Raw genomic sequence first — 18608 nt, forward strand, 5'->3', positions numbered from 1 at the left:
TGGTTCTTTCTACTTGCAGGGCTGGGGTTCAGCACTGCAGGTCATAGACGCCTGTCTTTGTAACGCCCCAAATACGGCCCAGGTAGGATAGACTGAACCAAGCTAGGGTCCTGCACCTTAGAGCCCCTGCTCTTGGTTCAAAGGGTCAGCCCCTGCCCCCACTCCTGGCCCGAGCCAGCTTTGATGTGCTGATGAGTTCTGGAAGGGGCCACTTAACACCTTGGGCTCGGGATAAAGCTGCCGCGGGGCCAACGGACCGGCCTCCGCTGCTATGGCCCAGCCCCTGTGCGCGCCGCTCGCCCAGTCCTGGATCCCGGGTCCCTCTCGTCGGCCCCCTCCGATGCCTTCCGACCGGGACAGCGTCTGTTCCCCGGCCTGGTCCTCGGACTCGTGGGACGGTGCCCAGGTCGGCAGCCCCGTGCCACCCTGCGCCCGCCCGGTCCGGCGCACTGGGACCCCCGGCAGGCGCGGGACGCACGGCGTCCGCCTGGGTAGCGGGCAGCGGCAGAGCGCCAGTGAGCGCGAGAAGCTACGCATGCGCACGCTCGCCCGAGCGCTGCATGAGCTGCGCCGCTTCCTGCCGCCGTCCGTGGCACCAACCGGCCAGAGCCTGACCAAGATCGAGACGCTACGCCTGGCCATCCGCTACATCGGCCACCTCTCGGCCGTGCTGGGCCTCAGCGAGGACAGTCTCCGGCGGCAGCGGCACGCAGACGCGGCGTCACCTCGAGGCTGCCCGCTATGCCCGGACGGTGGCCCGGCGCAGTCGCAGACGCTCGGTCTGCATCAGAGTCCGGCCGCCTACAGCGGGGTGTCGTGGAGGGCCCGGCCCGTCTGCCCTGATCCCCGAGTCGTCGCGGAGCCCTGGGACCCATCGTTCCTGTACGCTGAGACAGAGACAGCATCCTTGGAAAGGCAGGAGATGGAGCCCAGCCCCTCGCCTCCGGTTAGTAGCCCCTTCCTCGCGCCGTCTGGGTGGCGCCGCCTGCTGTCGGGTGGCGACGCACAGCCCCACAGCGCGGACCATTTCCTTGGTTCACCTCGGAGAGCAGCTGACCTCACCCGATCTCCCTAGCGAGCATCTCCGCGTTCCCTTGGTGCCCAAACGGGGTGGGAAGTGGGGGACCGGCAGGGATTAAGGTCGCTTTGCTCCCTCGCTGAACCTGGAGCGTGGAGCACGTAAGCGCGCGGACCTGGCACTGGGGCAGGTGTTGACTGCGACACTGTTCACTCTTTCTGCAGCTCTTCAGCAGCGACGTGCTGGCTCTGCTAGAAACCTGGACGCCGCAAGAGTGGCCGCCAGCCTGAAGAGTCGAAGGGACATTGGATGACTGGCACCCTGTCTGAGCACAGAGACTTTTTTCCTTTTGCCTCCGCACCTTCGAAGCGAGTATTTCCTGGAAGAGGCACCAGCGATACCAACGTGGGCATTCCCGGGTTGGGAGCCTCATCTAGAACATGCCTTCTCTGCCCTCCTTGGAAGGAGGGACCCATAGGGTAAACTCTCTAAAATGAAGCAGGAACAAGACTCTGCTCGGTGTATATTTATTTATTTGTGAATAAACCGTCTGTGCTGGTGTCATTTGGCATTTGTGTGTCTGTCAGTCTCCGGTCCTGTCCCCTTCACCCCGCCCCACCGCCTCCGCCGTCCCTCGTCCCTCCGCTAGGACCTCACACTGTAAGGCCCAGGTTGGCCCAAACTCACGCTGTGATTATAAGCAGGAACCCACATATCTTGCTGGAAGTTCTGCTATGTGGCAGGAAAGCTAACGGGATTGTTGAGAGAGGGTTTTGTCATCTTCAGCCTGGAAACACAGGCCCAGAGTCCTTTCTTCTACCCCCATCCTGGTCAACCTGTGTCTTGGTTACCTTTGCGTATGTTTAACAAAAGCGTAAAGGTAAGACTCAGATCCGCGTAGGACCTGGGCATTGGAGGGCTCAGCCTCGGGAGGATGGTGTCTATTCACTCTGGGCCTCTGGGCTGCAGCACTAGGGACGCTGCCCCTCCCACGCGACTTGGAGACATCAATAACGCTGGTAGGAGAGCTGAGTTGGTGTGATCATGGTTCCTTGGAGACCTGGGCTAGGGTGAGGTGAAGGGAGGACTTTGTTGATTGCTGACCTGTGCTGATGCAATTCAGATCAGGAAGAAGCAGCGAGAAGAGAGGCACCTGGAGTTCATTAAGAGAGAGACTGGCATCAACCAAGCAGGGGGTTGCAGAGAACAGTCCTATGAGGGCTCTTGACTCATAGTAGCATCTACCAAGGGCTCACTCAGGTGCAACAGCTCTCTCTCCCCCTCAACTGTCAGAAATTTGGGCCTTGGTATTTGTTTTTTTAAATAAACATTTTATTGAGATAATATCCCCAAAACTCCTGGTCCTCCTGCCCTCGCCTCACAGAAGTGCTGTGGTGACAAGAGGCGGGGTGTTTGTGTTCAAAAGCACAAGGTGACGATTTTGGCATATTCATAAGAGTTGGGCAACTATTCTCACTAATTTTCGAGTAGTTTTATATGGATGCTGTGGTGTACCTTTGATCCCAGCACTCAGGAGGCAAAGACCCGTGGTTTTAGGATGGGGAATTAAAGATATTAGCAAGTCTTTTCACAGATAAGTGGAGCTCATTGCCAGCCCCCTTCCCCGCAGAGGGCCTCTCCTCCGAGGGGCCTGGGAGCAGCCCACTGTTTATTAGCACCTGGGTGTGAATTTTCATTAACAGGTCCCTGCTAATAGTGGCTGGGACACAGGATTGTCGGTAGAAAAGAGTCACCTCCCACTGCTCCCTGCCCCCTTCCTCGCTTCCTGGCCCAATCAGCACCTGGAGCAGACTCCAAGTGCCAGTTCATCATGAAGACCACAGCCCAGGAGGGCAGCCCCAAGGCAGATGGTGGGGCAGCCTGTCACCCTGGTTCGCAGCCAACCTAAGAGGTATCGCAATTACAGGCCCGTCTTACTGATGGTGGGCAGTTGTGAGGAAGGATGAGGTTCACAGGTACTACAGATACCAAGTGTCTGCTTTGGGATTGACTCTGGAGCCTTGTTAGACAGCACCTCAACTCCTTCGAGTTCTTTACAAGGTCTGGAGAGGTCCAGATTCACGCCAGAAAGCAGGGCACACGCACATGGGTACCAACCAGGCTAGGGGAGCCCATTCTGAATCCCGCTGGCTCCAGCTGCCTTTCTTTCAGTGAGGGAGCTGCTTTCTCCATCTAACCTAGTTAAGCGCACTGACTGCTTTTCCAGGGAAGCTCGGTTCCGTTCTCAGTACCCACCCAGGAGCTCACAGTTGTCTGTAATCTCAGTCATGGGCTGTAACTGGAGTCTGACGCCCTCTTTGGCCTCCGCTGGTACCAGGCGCGCTTGTGGTACAGGTAAAACACCCATACGCACTAAGAATAAAAATTAGTATTTAAGCCATTGTTTTCTGAGGACATAAGAAGGATGCCGTCTGAAGGCGGGGCCGAGGGAGGGGGGTGGTGGTAGACAGTGCCCTCATCAGCAGGTGAGGGATGGTTCCTGAGCAGGCACAAGAGTTTGGCTTACAGCCTGGTCTACAAGAGCTAGTTCCAGGACAGGCTCCAAAACCACAGAGAAACCCTGTTTCAAAAAACCAAAAAAAAAAAAAAGAGTTTGGCTTAGCGTCAGGTAGAAGAGAAACGGGTTGATGGGGTCCTCGCAGAGAATGAGAAAGTGACCACACTTAGACAAGCTGCACGTGGCTGAGATCACAGGTTTTTCTGGCCACGCATGGTAAATAGGGGCCTTCTACATGGGTAAGGGTACGGCAAGCTTGTGAAACCCGGAGAACCGAAGAGCTAAGGGTTAGCCTCATCTCGCCACAACGCCGTTTGTCCTGGGGGGCCAGGCCTCATGGCTTTATGTACACCTTCCCTCTGGTGCCCGCCACACTGGGCGGGGATGCTGTATTAAGTTTCGTGCCTAGGTGCTGTGCGCATCACCCTAGTGCTGCTCTCCTACTGATGTTCCTTGGGGCCTCTGTCATCCAGGGGAAGACCCTCTCTTGGGACCGCCAGCTTCCTCCTCAGCGGATGGCACACTGAGCCCTCCTAGCCTGGAGAGGGCTTCGCCAGGTCTCACTGGTCCTTCTGGATGCCACACCTAAGTCCTTGGCATTTCCGGCTCCCTCTTCCCTTCTACACACCGGAAGTAAGAGGGCCTGTGTCACTGGCAGACGTGACAGCGTAGTCGTAGCTGGCAGGACACTCTTCTCAGGATACCTTCCATTTACCTTACAGAGCTCTCCCTCCCCTGGGCAGATTGAAGTTTGGGGGACAGACCTCTATTGTCCCTCTAGGGATAAACATGCACCACAGACCCGTGTCACCTACATCATCATCTGACCACATTCAGGCCTAGAAGAGGCAGACTTGGGACTCAGCTAGAGCCACAGGAAAGGGACATGAGCCGTGTGTGCTGTGTGCATCCTTTCCCAGGCCACTTTTGTGCACTGGGTGTCATGGATGTGGTTTGTACCTGGGTACTGTGTGTGTCATGCTTGCTCACCCCAGGAGAGAGCTTAGCTCAAAGGGAGTAGGGCCGAGGGAGATGCGGGTAAACTCCCATTACAGGTCCACGCTCTTCCTGGGGCTCCAGAAGGGTCACTCCTAGCTGGCTGCTGCTCCAGTCAGCCAAGTCCCTTTGACTGTGACCGTGGGTGGCTGGCTTGTGGGAAAGGTGATTCGACTGTTGGGGGTTGCTCCAACCCGTATAACCTGGGTCTGCGCTCTCCTCTGTACGTCAAGGACAGACGTAAGGGCTGGCGGATGAAGCACGCACGCCCCTCCTGAAGCCTGGCTCTGAGCATTTGGGTCCTGTGCTGGGTTAAGACTGAAGTTCCACTCGGGAGGCAGAGGCAGGCGGATCTCTGGGAGTTCGAGGCCAGCCTGGTCTACAAGAGCTAGTTCCGGGAGAGGCACCAAAGCTACAGAGAAACCCTGTCTCGAAAAACCAAAAAAAAAAAAAAAAAAAAAAAAAAAAAAAAAAAAAAAAAGACTGAAGTTCCAAGGCTTCCACCTCATCTCAAAAAAGCGCTGTCAGGGAAGAGAGGGGCGAGAGAGGGAGGAGGGAGGGAGGGAAAGAGAGAGGAGAGGGAGATTAGGGAGGGAAGGAGGATGGAGGGGAGGTAGTAAAAGGAGAGGGAGAGGGATGGTAAGAGAAGGAGAGGAAGAGAGAGAAGAGTAGGAGAGGGAGGGAGGGGAAGGGGAAAGGAGAGGAGGAAGGCAGGGGCTGTGTACTGAATTCTCTTTCCCACTGAAAGAGAGGACGGAGCATAGTGTTATCCGGGGACATTTGGGCGGTCGGTGTCAGTGCCAGCCAGGGCAAGGAAGGCCTGTGCCCCACGAGACGAGGTGAATGGGAGCACAACGAAGCAGCAGCACAGACCTGCAAGGTCGGTCAAGACCGGGGGGGGGGGGAGGGGGGGGGGGCCGAGATCCGCTGGCCTAGGGCCAGCCTGGGAGGTGGCCTCCTGCAGTTCTCAATATGACCACATGGTGTCCTCAGAGAAACACATTTCCCTGAGCAGCAGGGAGTGTGGCTTTCCACCAGGAAGGGCGATTTCTGGAAAGAGACCCGTGCCTCTCTGTTCTTCTCTAGCGGTCAATCTCCCACCAGGTACCGACTCTCTGACCCTGCCTCCCATATCTGCGTGGTCTCCCCTCTACTCCCCTCCACTCTCCTGGCCCTCTTTCATTTTCCTTCTTCTGGGGCACCTCACCAGGGCCTTGGTCATGCTAAATACGTACTTTCCCTACTGTGCTACACACCAGGCCCAGGCCGTCAAAGAGTCTGTGAAGAACTGCTTCGAGTGGGTAAGGGTGTGGAAAGAGAAGGGGCCACACAGTAGCTGGCAGGCTGGCTGTCGTACTTGAAGGAAGTGACTCCCCTAGGCCTATGGAACTAGCGGTCCTCATTAGACTTGGGAAATCCAAGAGCTGGGCTCTGCTGGGGTCAGGGCTAGATGGCAGTGATGAGCCACACGCACAGCGGCTTCCAGTTTCTTTATTTGACCGATACATCTAACCTCCACGAGGCATTTAGTATTCGAGGGTTCTCAAAATCTGTTGGCCTCGCTGGCTCCGAGGCTTGGAGTGTGGCTCTCTGTCACTGACCTTTTGCCTTGCAGGGTCATGGGGAGTGGCTGTCAAGGTGGAGGCTCCTGCGGAGGTCCCAGAGTGGTCACTTCTTTAAGTTTTCTTTCTGGAGAATAACGGAGTACCTCCGCAGCCGTGTCCACTGATCACGCCCTTTCATCTGGGTCTTCACCAGCTTTTGGAAGCTGAGGGCCACACAACCGTCAATGAGAGCTGTCACCCCAGCCACCCAGTCCCCTGGTCCCTGGCTGACCCTGAGCATTCAGGTGGGGAACTCTGAAAGATGACACACTGGCTTCATCTCTGTCCCTTCAGCCGGACAGACCTTTCCTGAGAATGACAGGCCCGTTGCTCTATGGAGCAGGCCCAAGGAAGATGGGTGCCTAGAAGCCCATGTACAAACAAAATATCCAAGGGGATCATTCAGCCTTCTGAAGGGAAGTGATCGTACCTGCTACAGCACCATTTCTAAAGCAGACTGTGGCTCACAGCTGCAGAGGTCTGTGGTCAGCCCGGCCGTGGTGTCCCACCCACGCCTTTAATCCCAGCACTTGGGAGGCAGAGGCAGGCAGATCTATGTGAGTTAGAGGCCAGCCTGGTCTACAGGGCAAGTTCCGAGACTGGCTCCATAGCTACTGAGAAACCCTGTCTCGAAGGAAAAAAGAAGAAAGAAAAAAGGCCAAACAAAGAGAGGAGGGGATTCAGGGGCTGGAGGGGGGGGATTCAGGGGCTGGAGGGGGGATTCAGGGGCTGGAGGGGGGATTCAGGGGCTGGAGGGGGGATTCAGGGGCTGGAGGGGGGATCAGGGGCTGGAGGGGGGATTCAGGGGCTGGAGGGGGGATTCAGGGGCTGGAGGGGGGATTCAGGGGCTGGAGGGGGGATCAGGGGCTGGAGGGGGTGATTCAGGGGCTGGAGAGGGGGATTCAGGGGCTGGAGAGATGGCTCAGTGGTTATGAGTACCTACTGCTTACAGAGGACCTAGGTCTGGCTCCCAGCACCCACATGAGACAACTCACAACCACCTCGAACACCAGTTCCAGGGACCTGGTCCCCACACACATGCGTATGCATGTGGTGTACATACAGATAAGAATACACACAGACACACAATTTTTTAAATTTCCTTTTTAAAGAGAGCTGGCAGGAAACATCCCTGTCATCCCCAAGGTTCCCATACCCATCAAAACAAGCAAACAAAATTTAAAAAGCCTATACATTTGACTGTCCTGGAACTCACTATGTAGACCAGGCTGACTTTGAACTCATAGAGATCCTCCTGTCTGTGCCTTTGCCTCCAAAGTGCTGGGATTAAGGTTTGTGCCACCATGCCTGACTCTAGAAATAGTTCCTGAAAAGATATATGAACATATGTCTAGCATTCCTCATTGATTTTCTCTCTGGTGGCAAAGGAGAGAGACTATCCTTTGTTTTTTTGGTTTTTATCGTTTTTCAACATAGGGTCTCTATGTAGTCCTAGCTATCCTAGAACTCACTTCATAGACCAGGCTGGCCTCGAACTCACAGATCTGCCTGCTTCTGCTGGGATTGAAGGCAAGGCCACCACGCTTTCTTGGCAGAGCTCAGTAGTGTTTTCAAAGGTCTCTGAGGTTTGTCACGGTCACCACTAGTATGTGCCAGTGTCAGCTGACCACATCGTACCTCCTGGTTCTCAGGCCCACATCCACATTTCAGAACAAGCTGGACATGGGAACTCTTCACAGAGGACAGGGACAAAACCCAAAAGAGACAAGGGGCAAACCTGGCTCTCGCACAATTATGGGAACTTAGCATCTAGGTTAGGTGTTTCCAGGTTCTTGGTTTCTCCAAAGACAAAATAGGAAAAATTAAAGGCAATATATATCAGTATCTATCTATCTATCTATCTATCTATCTATCTATCTATCTATCTATCTATCTATCTTTTCCAGAAGGGTCTTACTGTGTAGCCTACCTGGGCTGACACTTGCTATGTAAACCAGGCTGGCCCACACTTGCCTGTCTCGAGTGCTGAGACTAAAGGCATGTGCCATCATTCCTGGCTGACAGCGAACTCTTAAAACCAATAGACAAAACTGAAAAGATGCGTGCCAAGTTTCACAGGAGAGAGGAGTACCACTCTGGATGTCTGGTTGTATAGTAGAGCTCCACTGAATCCCAGACTAAAGCCACGCAGACCACACTCCAGACTTCTAGTTCTGTTCCTGTGGTCTGTGTGGGAAAGGGTAAGGACAGCGGGGCGAATGGGGACTCAGATGTGCCTGTCACCAGGCCCTAAAGTTCCACCTTTGAGAACCTGGCCTGCAAGGAAGGCTAGCCTACTTAGCCAAGCAGCTTCCAGGCACTGCATGGTGTGTGGCCTGTGCTCCCAGGAGCCCCTGGGCTCTGGTCTGGAGCTAAGAGGACAGTTGTTGAGAATATGCTGACATCATCTCCTAATGAGTCTGTGCCAGGAAGAGAGGGGAAGCCAGGAGGCTGCCACCAGGGGGAAAAGAAAATGTCGAAGGAAGCAAACTCGGGGCAGAAGGTGCATGGGGCCTTAGGCTGAGGAGCAGTTCTCAGCCTGGGACCTGGACTAGAAATGCCCCAGCTAATTGCATGTTTCTGGCTTCTGTTAAACTGCTTGCTTGCTTTTCTTCCCCCTGCAACTGCCAATCAAGATGTAGTTTTTCTGTGTCCATTGCCTTTAAAAGCTCCCCGGAAAATGCTTTTGAGGCTGATTTATGAGAAGTGTTTTTCTCTAAACTTAATACAGACTCTCAGTTCAGACTTTGGTCCTGCTGGCCTTTGGGTCTCTATCCCCAACATATAGGTGTTTTGCTGCCTGCATGTCTGGGACCAGTGGAGGCCAGAAGAAGGTATCAAATCTCTTGTACTCCAGGATGGTTGTGAGCTGCTATGTAAGTGATAGGGATAGAACCTTGGTCCTCTGGAAGAGCAGAATCTCTCGCTGGCCTAGCACTCACAGAGTGGGATAGGTTGGCTCATGTGGTAAAAACCCTTCAGTTAGCAGTAATTAAATATGGAAAAGTTCTTAACCACAAACCATATTCAGTGACGGCTCACCAGACACCACCCCACAGTTAGGCGGGGTCTCACCAGACACCCCACAGTTGGGCGGTGGGGTTGGGGCGGGGATCTTACCTCTTCTGGAGATTCTGCTCACATCTTTTCTCCAGGGGCAACACCTGGGGGAAGGCCTGGTTATATTCCAAGTCCTTTTGAGAAATGGTACAATTTTTGGAGATATCTTCCAGGAGGGAATAGTCCTCAAAATTGAAACAGAAAATAGAATCTGGGGTGCCCTTGGCACCATCAGTATGTGTGGTGTTACCATCCAGGTGTGCTCCTGTGAGGAGACGAGACCATTGTGTTCAGTGTAATTGTCTCTCCATGGGTGTAGGGTCTTCAGGATGTGGGACTGTTCTCTGGCTATGGAGGCTGGCTGACCTGGCTTGTTTTGGGAGGGAATTACTTAAGCATGCAGAATAAAGACCTTGCCAGCATTTTATCAAAGAACATTGTGGGAACCAGGCTGAAGTCTCTTTTGGCCTGGGACAGAGGGGGCTGAGGAGGCAATTGAGAACCGCTGCCAAGCTTTTGTGAGCGGTCAGGAAAGGTCAGGGAAGAATATAGTAGGCCCCAGCACTGAGTGGCTGTTCTCAGATTCCCTTCCATACCATGAAGCAGAAAATAGGGATGGTGTGGAGACACAATGAAGAGCGGCTTCCAGGGCATCGCCTGGTGGTGGTGTATGGGGGCCGCAAAGGCACAGATGACTTCAGCCTTGGTCACGTCCATGAGACTTATAGAGTGGTTCTTGGAAAAGATGAGCACCTAGAAAAGAAAGAGAAAGAACTCTCAGAGTTGGCTCTCACAGAAAGGCAGAGGGTAGCCGGGTGGTGATGGCGCACGCCTTTAATCCCAGCACTTGGGAGGCAGAGGCAGGCGGATCTCTGTGAGTTCGAGACCAGCCTGGTCTACAAGAGCTAGTTCCAGGACAGGCTCCAAAACCACAGAGAAACCCTGTCTCGAAAAACCAAAAAAAAAAAAAAAAAAAAAAAGAAAGGCAGAGGGTAGAGGCCACCTTGGGACCCTCTTCCTACCTCCTGGCATCTGCCCACTTCAGATATAAGTTGCCACAAGGGAAAATCTGGTTCTCAGTCCAGGGTGCTGCCCTCATTCCCTCCCTGCTGATCCTGGGCTTTCAGGGGCCCTTCCTGCATGCCCTTGGGGTCCCTCTCTGACACTTATGAACTCACTCTCTTGGTCTTGCCTGTCAGGTCCGCTCATCTCCTGGGGACTATAGGGACCCAACAGGACACTAGCTTTGACAGTGATTACTAACTCCTGGTGGGCACAGAGTGGACATTCGTAAACTCATGTTCCAAGAGCCACCCTGGGCCCTGCAGAGCCTCACCCACGGCCACATCATACCAGAAGTCACAGCTGTTCTCACTAACCTCTGTCTCTGACCCTGACATGATGGACCAGCCAGCACACCCGTTCTCCTCCAGCTACACCCAGGGCAGGCCAGCACATGGTTCTAGTCCCTCTTAGAAGACGATGCTCCCTGTTTCCACCTCTCAGTGCTGTGGGTCTTATTGACGGGAGGGATGCCTGCATCCTCTGCCAGCACACAAAGGCTGGTCCTTCCGCCCCATCCCCGCCCTCTTCCTCCTTCATACCTACTGACCTGAACTTTGGTTAGTACCTTTCGATACTGTCTCACTCAGCTTCTCTGGCTCTGCTGTCCCCTCCTGTCACACTCCCCTCCCCTCTGCAACTTCTGCATCAGGTGGTCCCTGCTCTGTTACATTACAAATTAGGTCTGAGGCAGCTGTTTGGTGATGTGTGTCCTGATGAAGTGTGAGTGCCGTCAGGGTGAGGACATTCTCTTTGGTGTGTTATATTTACTTGGTGCTTGGGATTGAATCTGGAGCCTGCTAACATTCACTCTACTGCTGATCACTACCCCCACCCAGCCTTGGGGTTTCTCTTCCATATCCATATACATTTACATATCCAAAGCAAATTCAATGCCTAGCATGCAGTAGGCTGGCAGCAACTGTTTCTGGAAGGGATGATGAACACACTCACAGAAGATGACCAAGGACCTACCATGCCAGGTAAGGCTGGGACTGGGGCCACTGTACAGATGGCTTCTTCCAGGTGCTTCGTGGGCCTATGGGGCACAAAAAGGGCATTCCCCTTCTGTAAAGGTTTGAAGCTTTTATTATCTTCTCCTAGGTATTATTTCCATTTTGTGTATGAGTGCTCTACATACATGCCACACACCAAAAGAGGACATTTGATCCTATTACAGATGGCTGTGAGCCACCACGTGATTGGTGGGAATGGAACTCAGAATCTCTGGAAAAGCAGCCAGTGCACTTAACCACTGAGCCATCTCTCCAGCCCCTAGAGAAACAGTTAATGTATACCAGTAGATATATGAAGGGATCATTCATAGTAGCAAATGAAACAAACAACAAACAAACAACAAAACCAGGAACAGTGTAGATACTCACCAGCAGGAGGCTGCTTAAGCAGCAGAATATAACACAATGGAAACTGAACTGGATGGAGGTACAAACATGTGCCCACATGTATAGCTTTCATGGCCAATGTTATAAAGCAAGTCAGAATAAACAGAATAAATAGAAAGCAAATTGAAGGCTCATAGAATATGATTCCACTCATAATTTCCTAAATACACACAACTTAATGCATTGTTTAGAGGCAAAATCATACAAAGATGGTAAATCCTTAAACCAAAGGAATGATAAGTAAAGGAAAAAAGGTGTGATGGTTCACACCTTTAATCCCAGCACTCAGGAGGCAGAGGGAGGCAGGTCTCTGTTTGAGGCCAGCTGGTCTACGATGTGAGTTCCAGGAGTGTTACCCAGAGAAACCCTGTCTAAAAAAAAAAAAAAAAAAAAAAAAAAAAAAAAAAAAAAGGAAGAAAGAAAGAAAAGGAAAATTATGTGGAAATTGGGAAAAATCCAACCCAAATATTTATCAGCAACTTTCCTAAAAACTGGGGCTGTAGAGCTGGGTCAGTGGTTAAACACACTTGATTTTCCAGAGGACTTGGGTTGGGTTCTCAACACCCATGTGCTAGCTAACAACAGTGCATTGCTCCAGTTCCAGGGCATCTGAAACCCTTTCCTGTCCTCTGCAGGTGCTAACATGCACACGGTGCACAAACATACATGCAGCCAAGCGCTCATACACGTAGATAAAAATAAATTTTTATAAAAGCTAAGGAACGTGGGCGTGGCCAGGGCACGTGCCTCTCCAGTAAGATCTTAGCAGACGTCAGAAAATCCAGAAGAGTGAGAAGCCTGTGTACTTTGCTGTTGCCCTCTCTCACGGATGGGCAAGCTTAGACACGCCTGTGAGGAGCCTCAGGCAGCCAGCAGGAAAGAGCAGGAGGAAGGGAACCTGGTGTTTTCTGGTCAACAGCCTGCTGGCTTCCAGGAGAGGGAGAGAAGCTATCCTAGGCCCTAGCCTGTAGATGATGAGCCCTCAGTGGCCTGCAAGCATTTGTGCAAGCTAGGTAAGGCCAGTGGAGATCTGGCCTGGCTGACTGCAGGCATGGGGGTGATGCTGAAGGACTGCTTTCTGCGGCCAGTCATATTGGGGGAGATTTGCTATGTGGCAGCTGATAGCAACCTTCAAGGAGAGAGGAGGAGGATGTGATCAGTTCCCTGGGGAACAGGAGATGATCAGTTTCTGCTGGGCACAGACAGTTTATCTCATCGCGCGCACACACACACACACACACACACACACACACACACACTGTATGGATTCATTTACATGCATATAACATTAAAAAAACATTTTTGAGACCCTTCTCACTATGTACCCCAAGCTTCTTTGCTTCCTGGATGCAAAGATTAAAGGTGTGTGCCACCATGCCTGGCCTTATTTTTTATTTTTATTTTTTCTTAAAGATCTCTGGGGAAATTGGTGAAAGTTATTCTGGGAGAGCTGAGCCTCTCTGTGGTCACATGGCATGGGAAAGGGACAGTTTTTCTAGAGATTTGTGCCCTACCCACATGCCACTGTGCTCAGGCACAGGAGGGTGGCGGGTATGGCTGTGGGCACTAGGCAGAGGCTGCTGGTCTTTCCTGTCTGACCTGAGCCACTGACCTCTCCACAAGCACCTCGCTGGTGGGCCCCCTGGTCCCACTGGCTGTCACCAGGTGGAGGGAAGAATCAGTGCAGAGCACCACACACATCATTTCAGACTTCACGGGGCCTTCCGGATACACGTTCCGTCCTTCGTGCACCAGGAAGAATCTTAGGAAGTGAATGCTTTGGCAGAAACACCCCTCGGGCAGAGCAATGACCCCAAAGAGGAATCCTGGGGAGAAAAAAATTACTCTAGCTGATCAGAAAAGATGAGGTAGCAGCCATGGGTTTTAGTTCTGTGACTAGGAAGTGTGTGAGGGGCATGTATCAGGTAAGGACCAAGTCAAGCAATGTGCAGCCTCTGCAAAGGGAAAACCCATGCCCATTGCAGAGGAGCCATCGCAAGGAATCTTGTGTCTAGAGAGGAGCTGGGGGATGGGAGACCAAGGCCTTAGCCTTAGAGGGGAAGAAGCAGCAATTGAATGGAGGATCTACAGCCCAGCTGACCTACAGCTGCCCAAGGGATGACACACAGCACACAGAAGATGTGGCTTTAGAAACTGTATGTGTGTGCAGCCAAGCAAGCATCTACTGATATCTTCCCCTTGAGTTGAAAACAAGCTGTTGGCTATGGGGCTGTGAGTCACTGTTGATTCACGATCCCTGTTGAAGCCTGGCTCGTGGATCCTTCCAGATGTCACCATCTCTGCATATACCAAGCTGGACCAGGAACCTGGACTACTGCTGGTCTTGCTTTGGCCGCCTTCTAGGTCCCTAGCTCTAATACCAGCAGAGTTCCCGCTGGTTGGCATGGGGGCAGTACAGCATGGAAGAAGACCTGCTTTCTTTGAGAGCAGGGGCAGAGGCTGCAGGACCTCTCAAGCTGTGCTGGGAGCCATATCTTCCCTGCAGTGGAACAGGGGAAGCGATGGCTGTGCTCTCAGGACCTGATGTACCGTCAGGCACAGAGCCAGCTCTCAATGACAACATGGGCAATAGAAGCTAGTGTGTTCCAGGAAGGAAGAAGGGAAGCAGGCCCAGCTGCCCCAAGAGGACTATGAACATAAATGAAGGAATCCCCAGCTTCTGGAGGCTCACTGAGGAGACCCATCTGTGCTCAGTCAGCGGGGAGATGGGGAACTCACCTTGGGCCAGGTTCCACAGAATGAGCACACCGTCCTCACAGGCAAGGGCCAGGTAGGAGGAGGAGCTGCTGATCTGAGACACTGTAATGCGCGCAGCACAGGGCCACACGTTCTCGCAGTCTAGAGGGAAGAGACATTTGCCAGGCCCCACCCTGCCCAGCGCTTCCACCAGGGTAATGAGGCCCAGACTGGTCTATCCGGCGCAGGCTCTGAGCACTGGGAGCCCCTTGTCTAGACTGTTCACTTCTCTTCAGTACTGTGTCCTTTCCCAGAGTAAAATAAGTCACAGCTAACATTTAGTAGCTATTTGCGGGCACGTGCAGGACATAGGCTTCTTACAGGTCACAGGTAGCATTTCATTTAACTTTCAGAAGAGTTCTATGCAGCAGATCCTGTTACAACTGCATCGCATAGGTAAGACTGAGAGATAAACAAGCAGCTCGACTAAAGGCTGTAGCCAATCAGTAGACAAGCGGGGAGGAGGGGGATTAGAAGCCAGGCTGCCTGCTAGAGGAAAGCTAGTCCTTCTGCATGCATACTTATCCTGACTTCTCTCTCTCTCTCTCTCTTTTGAGACAGGGTTTCTCTGTGAAGCTTTGGAGCCTATCCTGAAACTTGCTCTGCAGGCCAGGTTGGCCTTGAACTCACAGAGATCCACCTGCCTCTGCCTCCGAGTGCTGGGATTAAAGGCACGTGCCACCACTGCCTGGCTTCAACCTGACTTTGGAAGCACAGCATGAATGTAAAAAGCACAGGTGCCAGCCACTCAAGACCTTATCCTGAGCAGACTGCACATAAGGCTGTGTCCGTGGATGTGTCCGGCATCACTACCTGTGTTATAGCTTCAAAGGCTTTTCCTATATTGAACCTTCTGGATTTTGCTACTTACAGCCAATACACTCAGTTTACAGTGATGTACAATACCTGAGTTTTGTTTCAAAGAAAAAAAATTGGGACGGGAAGCAACTGGCCTGAAACTGAACCTCTTACATACACTGGGCTGGGCCAAGCGCTGGCCTTCTGAAGCCAAACCCACTCTGCATTCACATCACATTCTGTAGGGCCCTGTGCACTGGACTCTGGATACTGTCACTACTGACAAGAAACATGACAGTCAGGGACAGACCCTGAGCACCCACTGAGCAACCCAATTCTGCCTGCACAGCTCCGGGTCCCTCAGGACACTCTCTGACAGCTCAGCTGGAGAAGCACAGGCTCTCAGAGCCCCATGCTAAGGCACTGTCTCAGCCTCGGCAGTTAAAGTACCAGTTTTATCCTTCAGAGTTTTGTTCAGCGAATAGAGGAAGAAGTTATGACTTCCAGTCCAGTGTATGCTGAGGACAAGGGCTGCCCCTGGAGGTGGGGAGAGAAGAAAGGGCGTTATTAGACATCAGGTAGCCTTCGGTTTGTGTCCTGCCTGTCAAGTCTGGAGTGTTTAGTCCTAATAGGTTCCTCTCGGCAGAAAGATGGACTTCCCAGGAAGGACAGTTGGTACCTCTCTGTACGCCATTCCTAGCATAGGCTACAGCTGCCTTTGGCTGCTTTTACATCTTCTAGACAGACATCCAGTTGATGTCAGAGTTTGGTCTGGTTGTTGCGCTTTCATAACCAGAAGCAGCGTGACAGACGTATACTCACACGGCCTTCCAGGGCGGCCTCTCCCTGAAGTCCTGTGCTTCCATCTTAGGGAAACTGGGCTCAGAGACACATACCCAGACAGACACTGCCAAGCTACAGCTGGCAGCCTGATTGCCACCTTCACTCCTGCCCACTACGTGAGGTCTGCCATGTGGCACACCCCCAGGAAGCCCCCTTCCCAGACGACTGCTGTCCCACTCTCACTTACCTGGACAGATCTTGACATCCGCTGGCACTGGGATCATGGAGTGAGTAAGAAAGTGGAATGTGGCCGTGCTGGGAAAGACAGACAGGAGTCAGAGCCACGTACACCCCTTGGCAAGAAGAGATCTGGCACAATAAGTGACTAAGATCAGAATGGCTTAATTTCTGGGGATGAGCCTCCCAGAGCCTCACAACAGCCCCATGCTGGGGCTAAGGGGCCACACAGACCTTGGTCACAGATGAAGACAGTGTTAGTGAAGTTGTGGGTCACTCATAGGCCAGCAGGGTATGGCTGGAGACTCAGCCAAAGGAACGCCCCTCCCCCCCCATACACTTTTAGAAGGCCCCGTCTGTCCTCTGAGGAGATCTCTCTTTTTTTAAAATATTTTTTTATGGTTTATTTAACTTTATTTTATGTGAAGGTGTCAGATCCCCTGCAACTGGATCTTTAGACAGTTGTGAGCTGCCATGTGGGTACTGGGAATTGAACCTGGGTCCTCTGGAAGAGCAGTCAGTACTCTTAAGCACTGAGCCATCTCTCCAACCCCCCAGAGGGGATCTCTTAAAGGCCAGATGTGGGTGACATTCCATAAATGCTTTCTCACCAGGGGGTCACAACACTCAAAGTGTGCTGATAAAATGGCCCTTATTTGGAGTACTTGTGGATTTTTATGGTATTCCCACAGCGGATAATACATGTGATCCCTAAACATCTTCCTGGGCAGAAGGACCTAAGTGGGCACCATCAAGCCAGGCAAGGGTCTCAGCTCACAATAAAGGGCTGCCATCAAGGCTCAGCCTTCAGAATCTATATCTTGAGGTGAGGACATTCAAGGTGCACTTGACAGCAAGATGGAGAGATCTCATTTGTCATGTGAAAACAAGATTGCTCCAAAGTCATACACAGCTTTGAAGAAAGTTGGTTCTTAAAACCACGGCTACTTCAGACATTGGGCTCAGTTCTGACCATCAGAGCGTGGGCTAACGAGGCTTGCCTGCTGACTGAGGTGTTAGCATATGCTATTGCTAACATACTGTAATAACTATAGACCTATACATCATCACGTTTAGAAAGACAAGGAGAGCCTGGTGTAACGCTCAGCAGCAGAGATCCTGCCTGGCACACATCCTGGGTTAGATCCCAGTGCTATGAAATAGCAAGAAAGAACAAGAAGAAATGGAGGGGATATTCCCAATAGTGGTATTGCTGGGTCGAGAGGTAGGTTGAACCCGACTTTCCTGAGAAACCGCCACACTGCTTTCCAAAGTGGTTGCACAAGTTTGCATTCCCACCAGCAATGGATGAGTGTGCCCCTTTCTCCACAACCTCTCCAGCAGAGGCTATCATTGGTGTTTTTGATTTTAGCCATTCTGACCGGTGTAAGATGGTATCTTAATGTTGTCTTGATTTGCATTTCCCTGATTGCTAAGGAAGTTGAGCACGATCTTAAGTGTCTTTTGGCCATTTGAACTTCTTCTGTTGAAAAGTCTCTGTTCAGCTCAGTGCCCCATTTTATAATTGGATTGATTAACCTTTTACGGTCTAATTTCTTGAGTTCTTTGTATATTTTGGATATCAGACCTTTGTCAGTTGCGGGGTTGGTGAAGATCTTCTCCCAGTCAGTGGGTTGCCTTTCTGTCTTAGTGACAGTGTCCTTTGCTTTACAGAAGCTTCTCAGTCTCAGGAGGTCCCATTTATTCAATGATGTCCTTAGTGTTTGTGCTGCTGGGGTTATACGTAGGAAGTGTTCTCCTGTGCCCATGTGATGTAGAGTACTTCCCACTTTCTCTTCTATCAGGTTCAGTGTGTTTGGACTGATATTGAGGTCTTTAATCCATTTGGACTTGAGTTTTGTGCATGGTGATAGATATGGATCTATTTTCATTCTTCTACAGATTGACTTCCAGTTTTGCCAGCACAAAACCGGTCTTGCTGAACATAATGGACAATGAGGACTACTGAGAACTGAAGAACAATGGCAATGGGTTCTTGATCCTATTGCACGTAATGGCTTTGTGGGAGCCCAGGTAGTTTGGATGCTCACCTTAATAGACCTGGATGGAGGTGGGTGGTCCTTGGACCTCCCACAGGGCAGAGAAACCTGCTTGCTCTTTGGGCTGAGGAGGAGGGAAGACTTGATTGGGGGAGGGGGAGGGAATGGGAGGTGGTGGCGGGGAAGAGGCAGAAATCTTTAATAATTAAATAAATTAATTAATAAAAAAAAAGAAAGAAATGGAGGGAAATGTCCATAATGGTGGTAACTTCTTTCTTTCTTTTTCTTTTTTCTTTTTTTGTTATCTTCTCTTTGTGTGCTTTTTCCTTTTTGAAAGCCAGGAAGAAACAGTATCATCTCCATAGATACATA

The 18608-nt window shown here is 51.7% G+C and overlaps 2 protein-coding genes across 3 annotated transcripts in view; one reads left to right on the top strand and one right to left on the bottom strand.

Annotated features, from left to right (window-relative positions):
- Positions 1–271: 271 nt before the first annotated feature.
- Positions 272–1582, top strand: Mesp1 (mesoderm posterior bHLH transcription factor 1). The gene is made up of 2 exons (XM_057756493.1): positions 272–946; positions 1243–1582. The coding sequence occupies exons 1-2, from the start codon at positions 272–274 to the stop codon at positions 1306–1308; spliced, it is 741 nt and encodes a 246-aa protein (XP_057612476.1). The 3' UTR covers positions 1309–1582.
- Positions 1583–6017: 4435 nt separating this feature from the next.
- The window catches only part of Wdr93 (WD repeat domain 93), a 36573-nt gene continuing 23982 nt past the window's right edge, over positions 6018–18608 (bottom strand). For both annotated transcript variants that reach the window (XM_057756401.1, XM_057756400.1), the window contains 8 exons: positions 16247–16314; positions 15667–15753; positions 14401–14520; positions 13274–13487; positions 11234–11297; positions 9793–9949; positions 9257–9461; positions 6018–6300 (listed from right to left, as the gene is read on the bottom strand). In XM_057756401.1, coding sequence (XP_057612384.1) covers positions 6201–6300; positions 9257–9461; positions 9793–9949; positions 11234–11297; positions 13274–13487; positions 14401–14520; positions 15667–15753; positions 16247–16314 — 1015 coding nt within the window. In that variant the 3' untranslated portion in view covers positions 6018–6200. The remainder of the gene's footprint in view (positions 6301–9256; positions 9462–9792; positions 9950–11233; positions 11298–13273; positions 13488–14400; positions 14521–15666; positions 15754–16246; positions 16315–18608) is intronic.

This window comes from Chionomys nivalis, chromosome 23, assembly GCF_950005125.1.
Source record: "Chionomys nivalis chromosome 23, mChiNiv1.1, whole genome shotgun sequence".
NCBI classification, from domain to species: Eukaryota; Metazoa; Chordata; class Mammalia; order Rodentia; family Cricetidae; genus Chionomys; species Chionomys nivalis.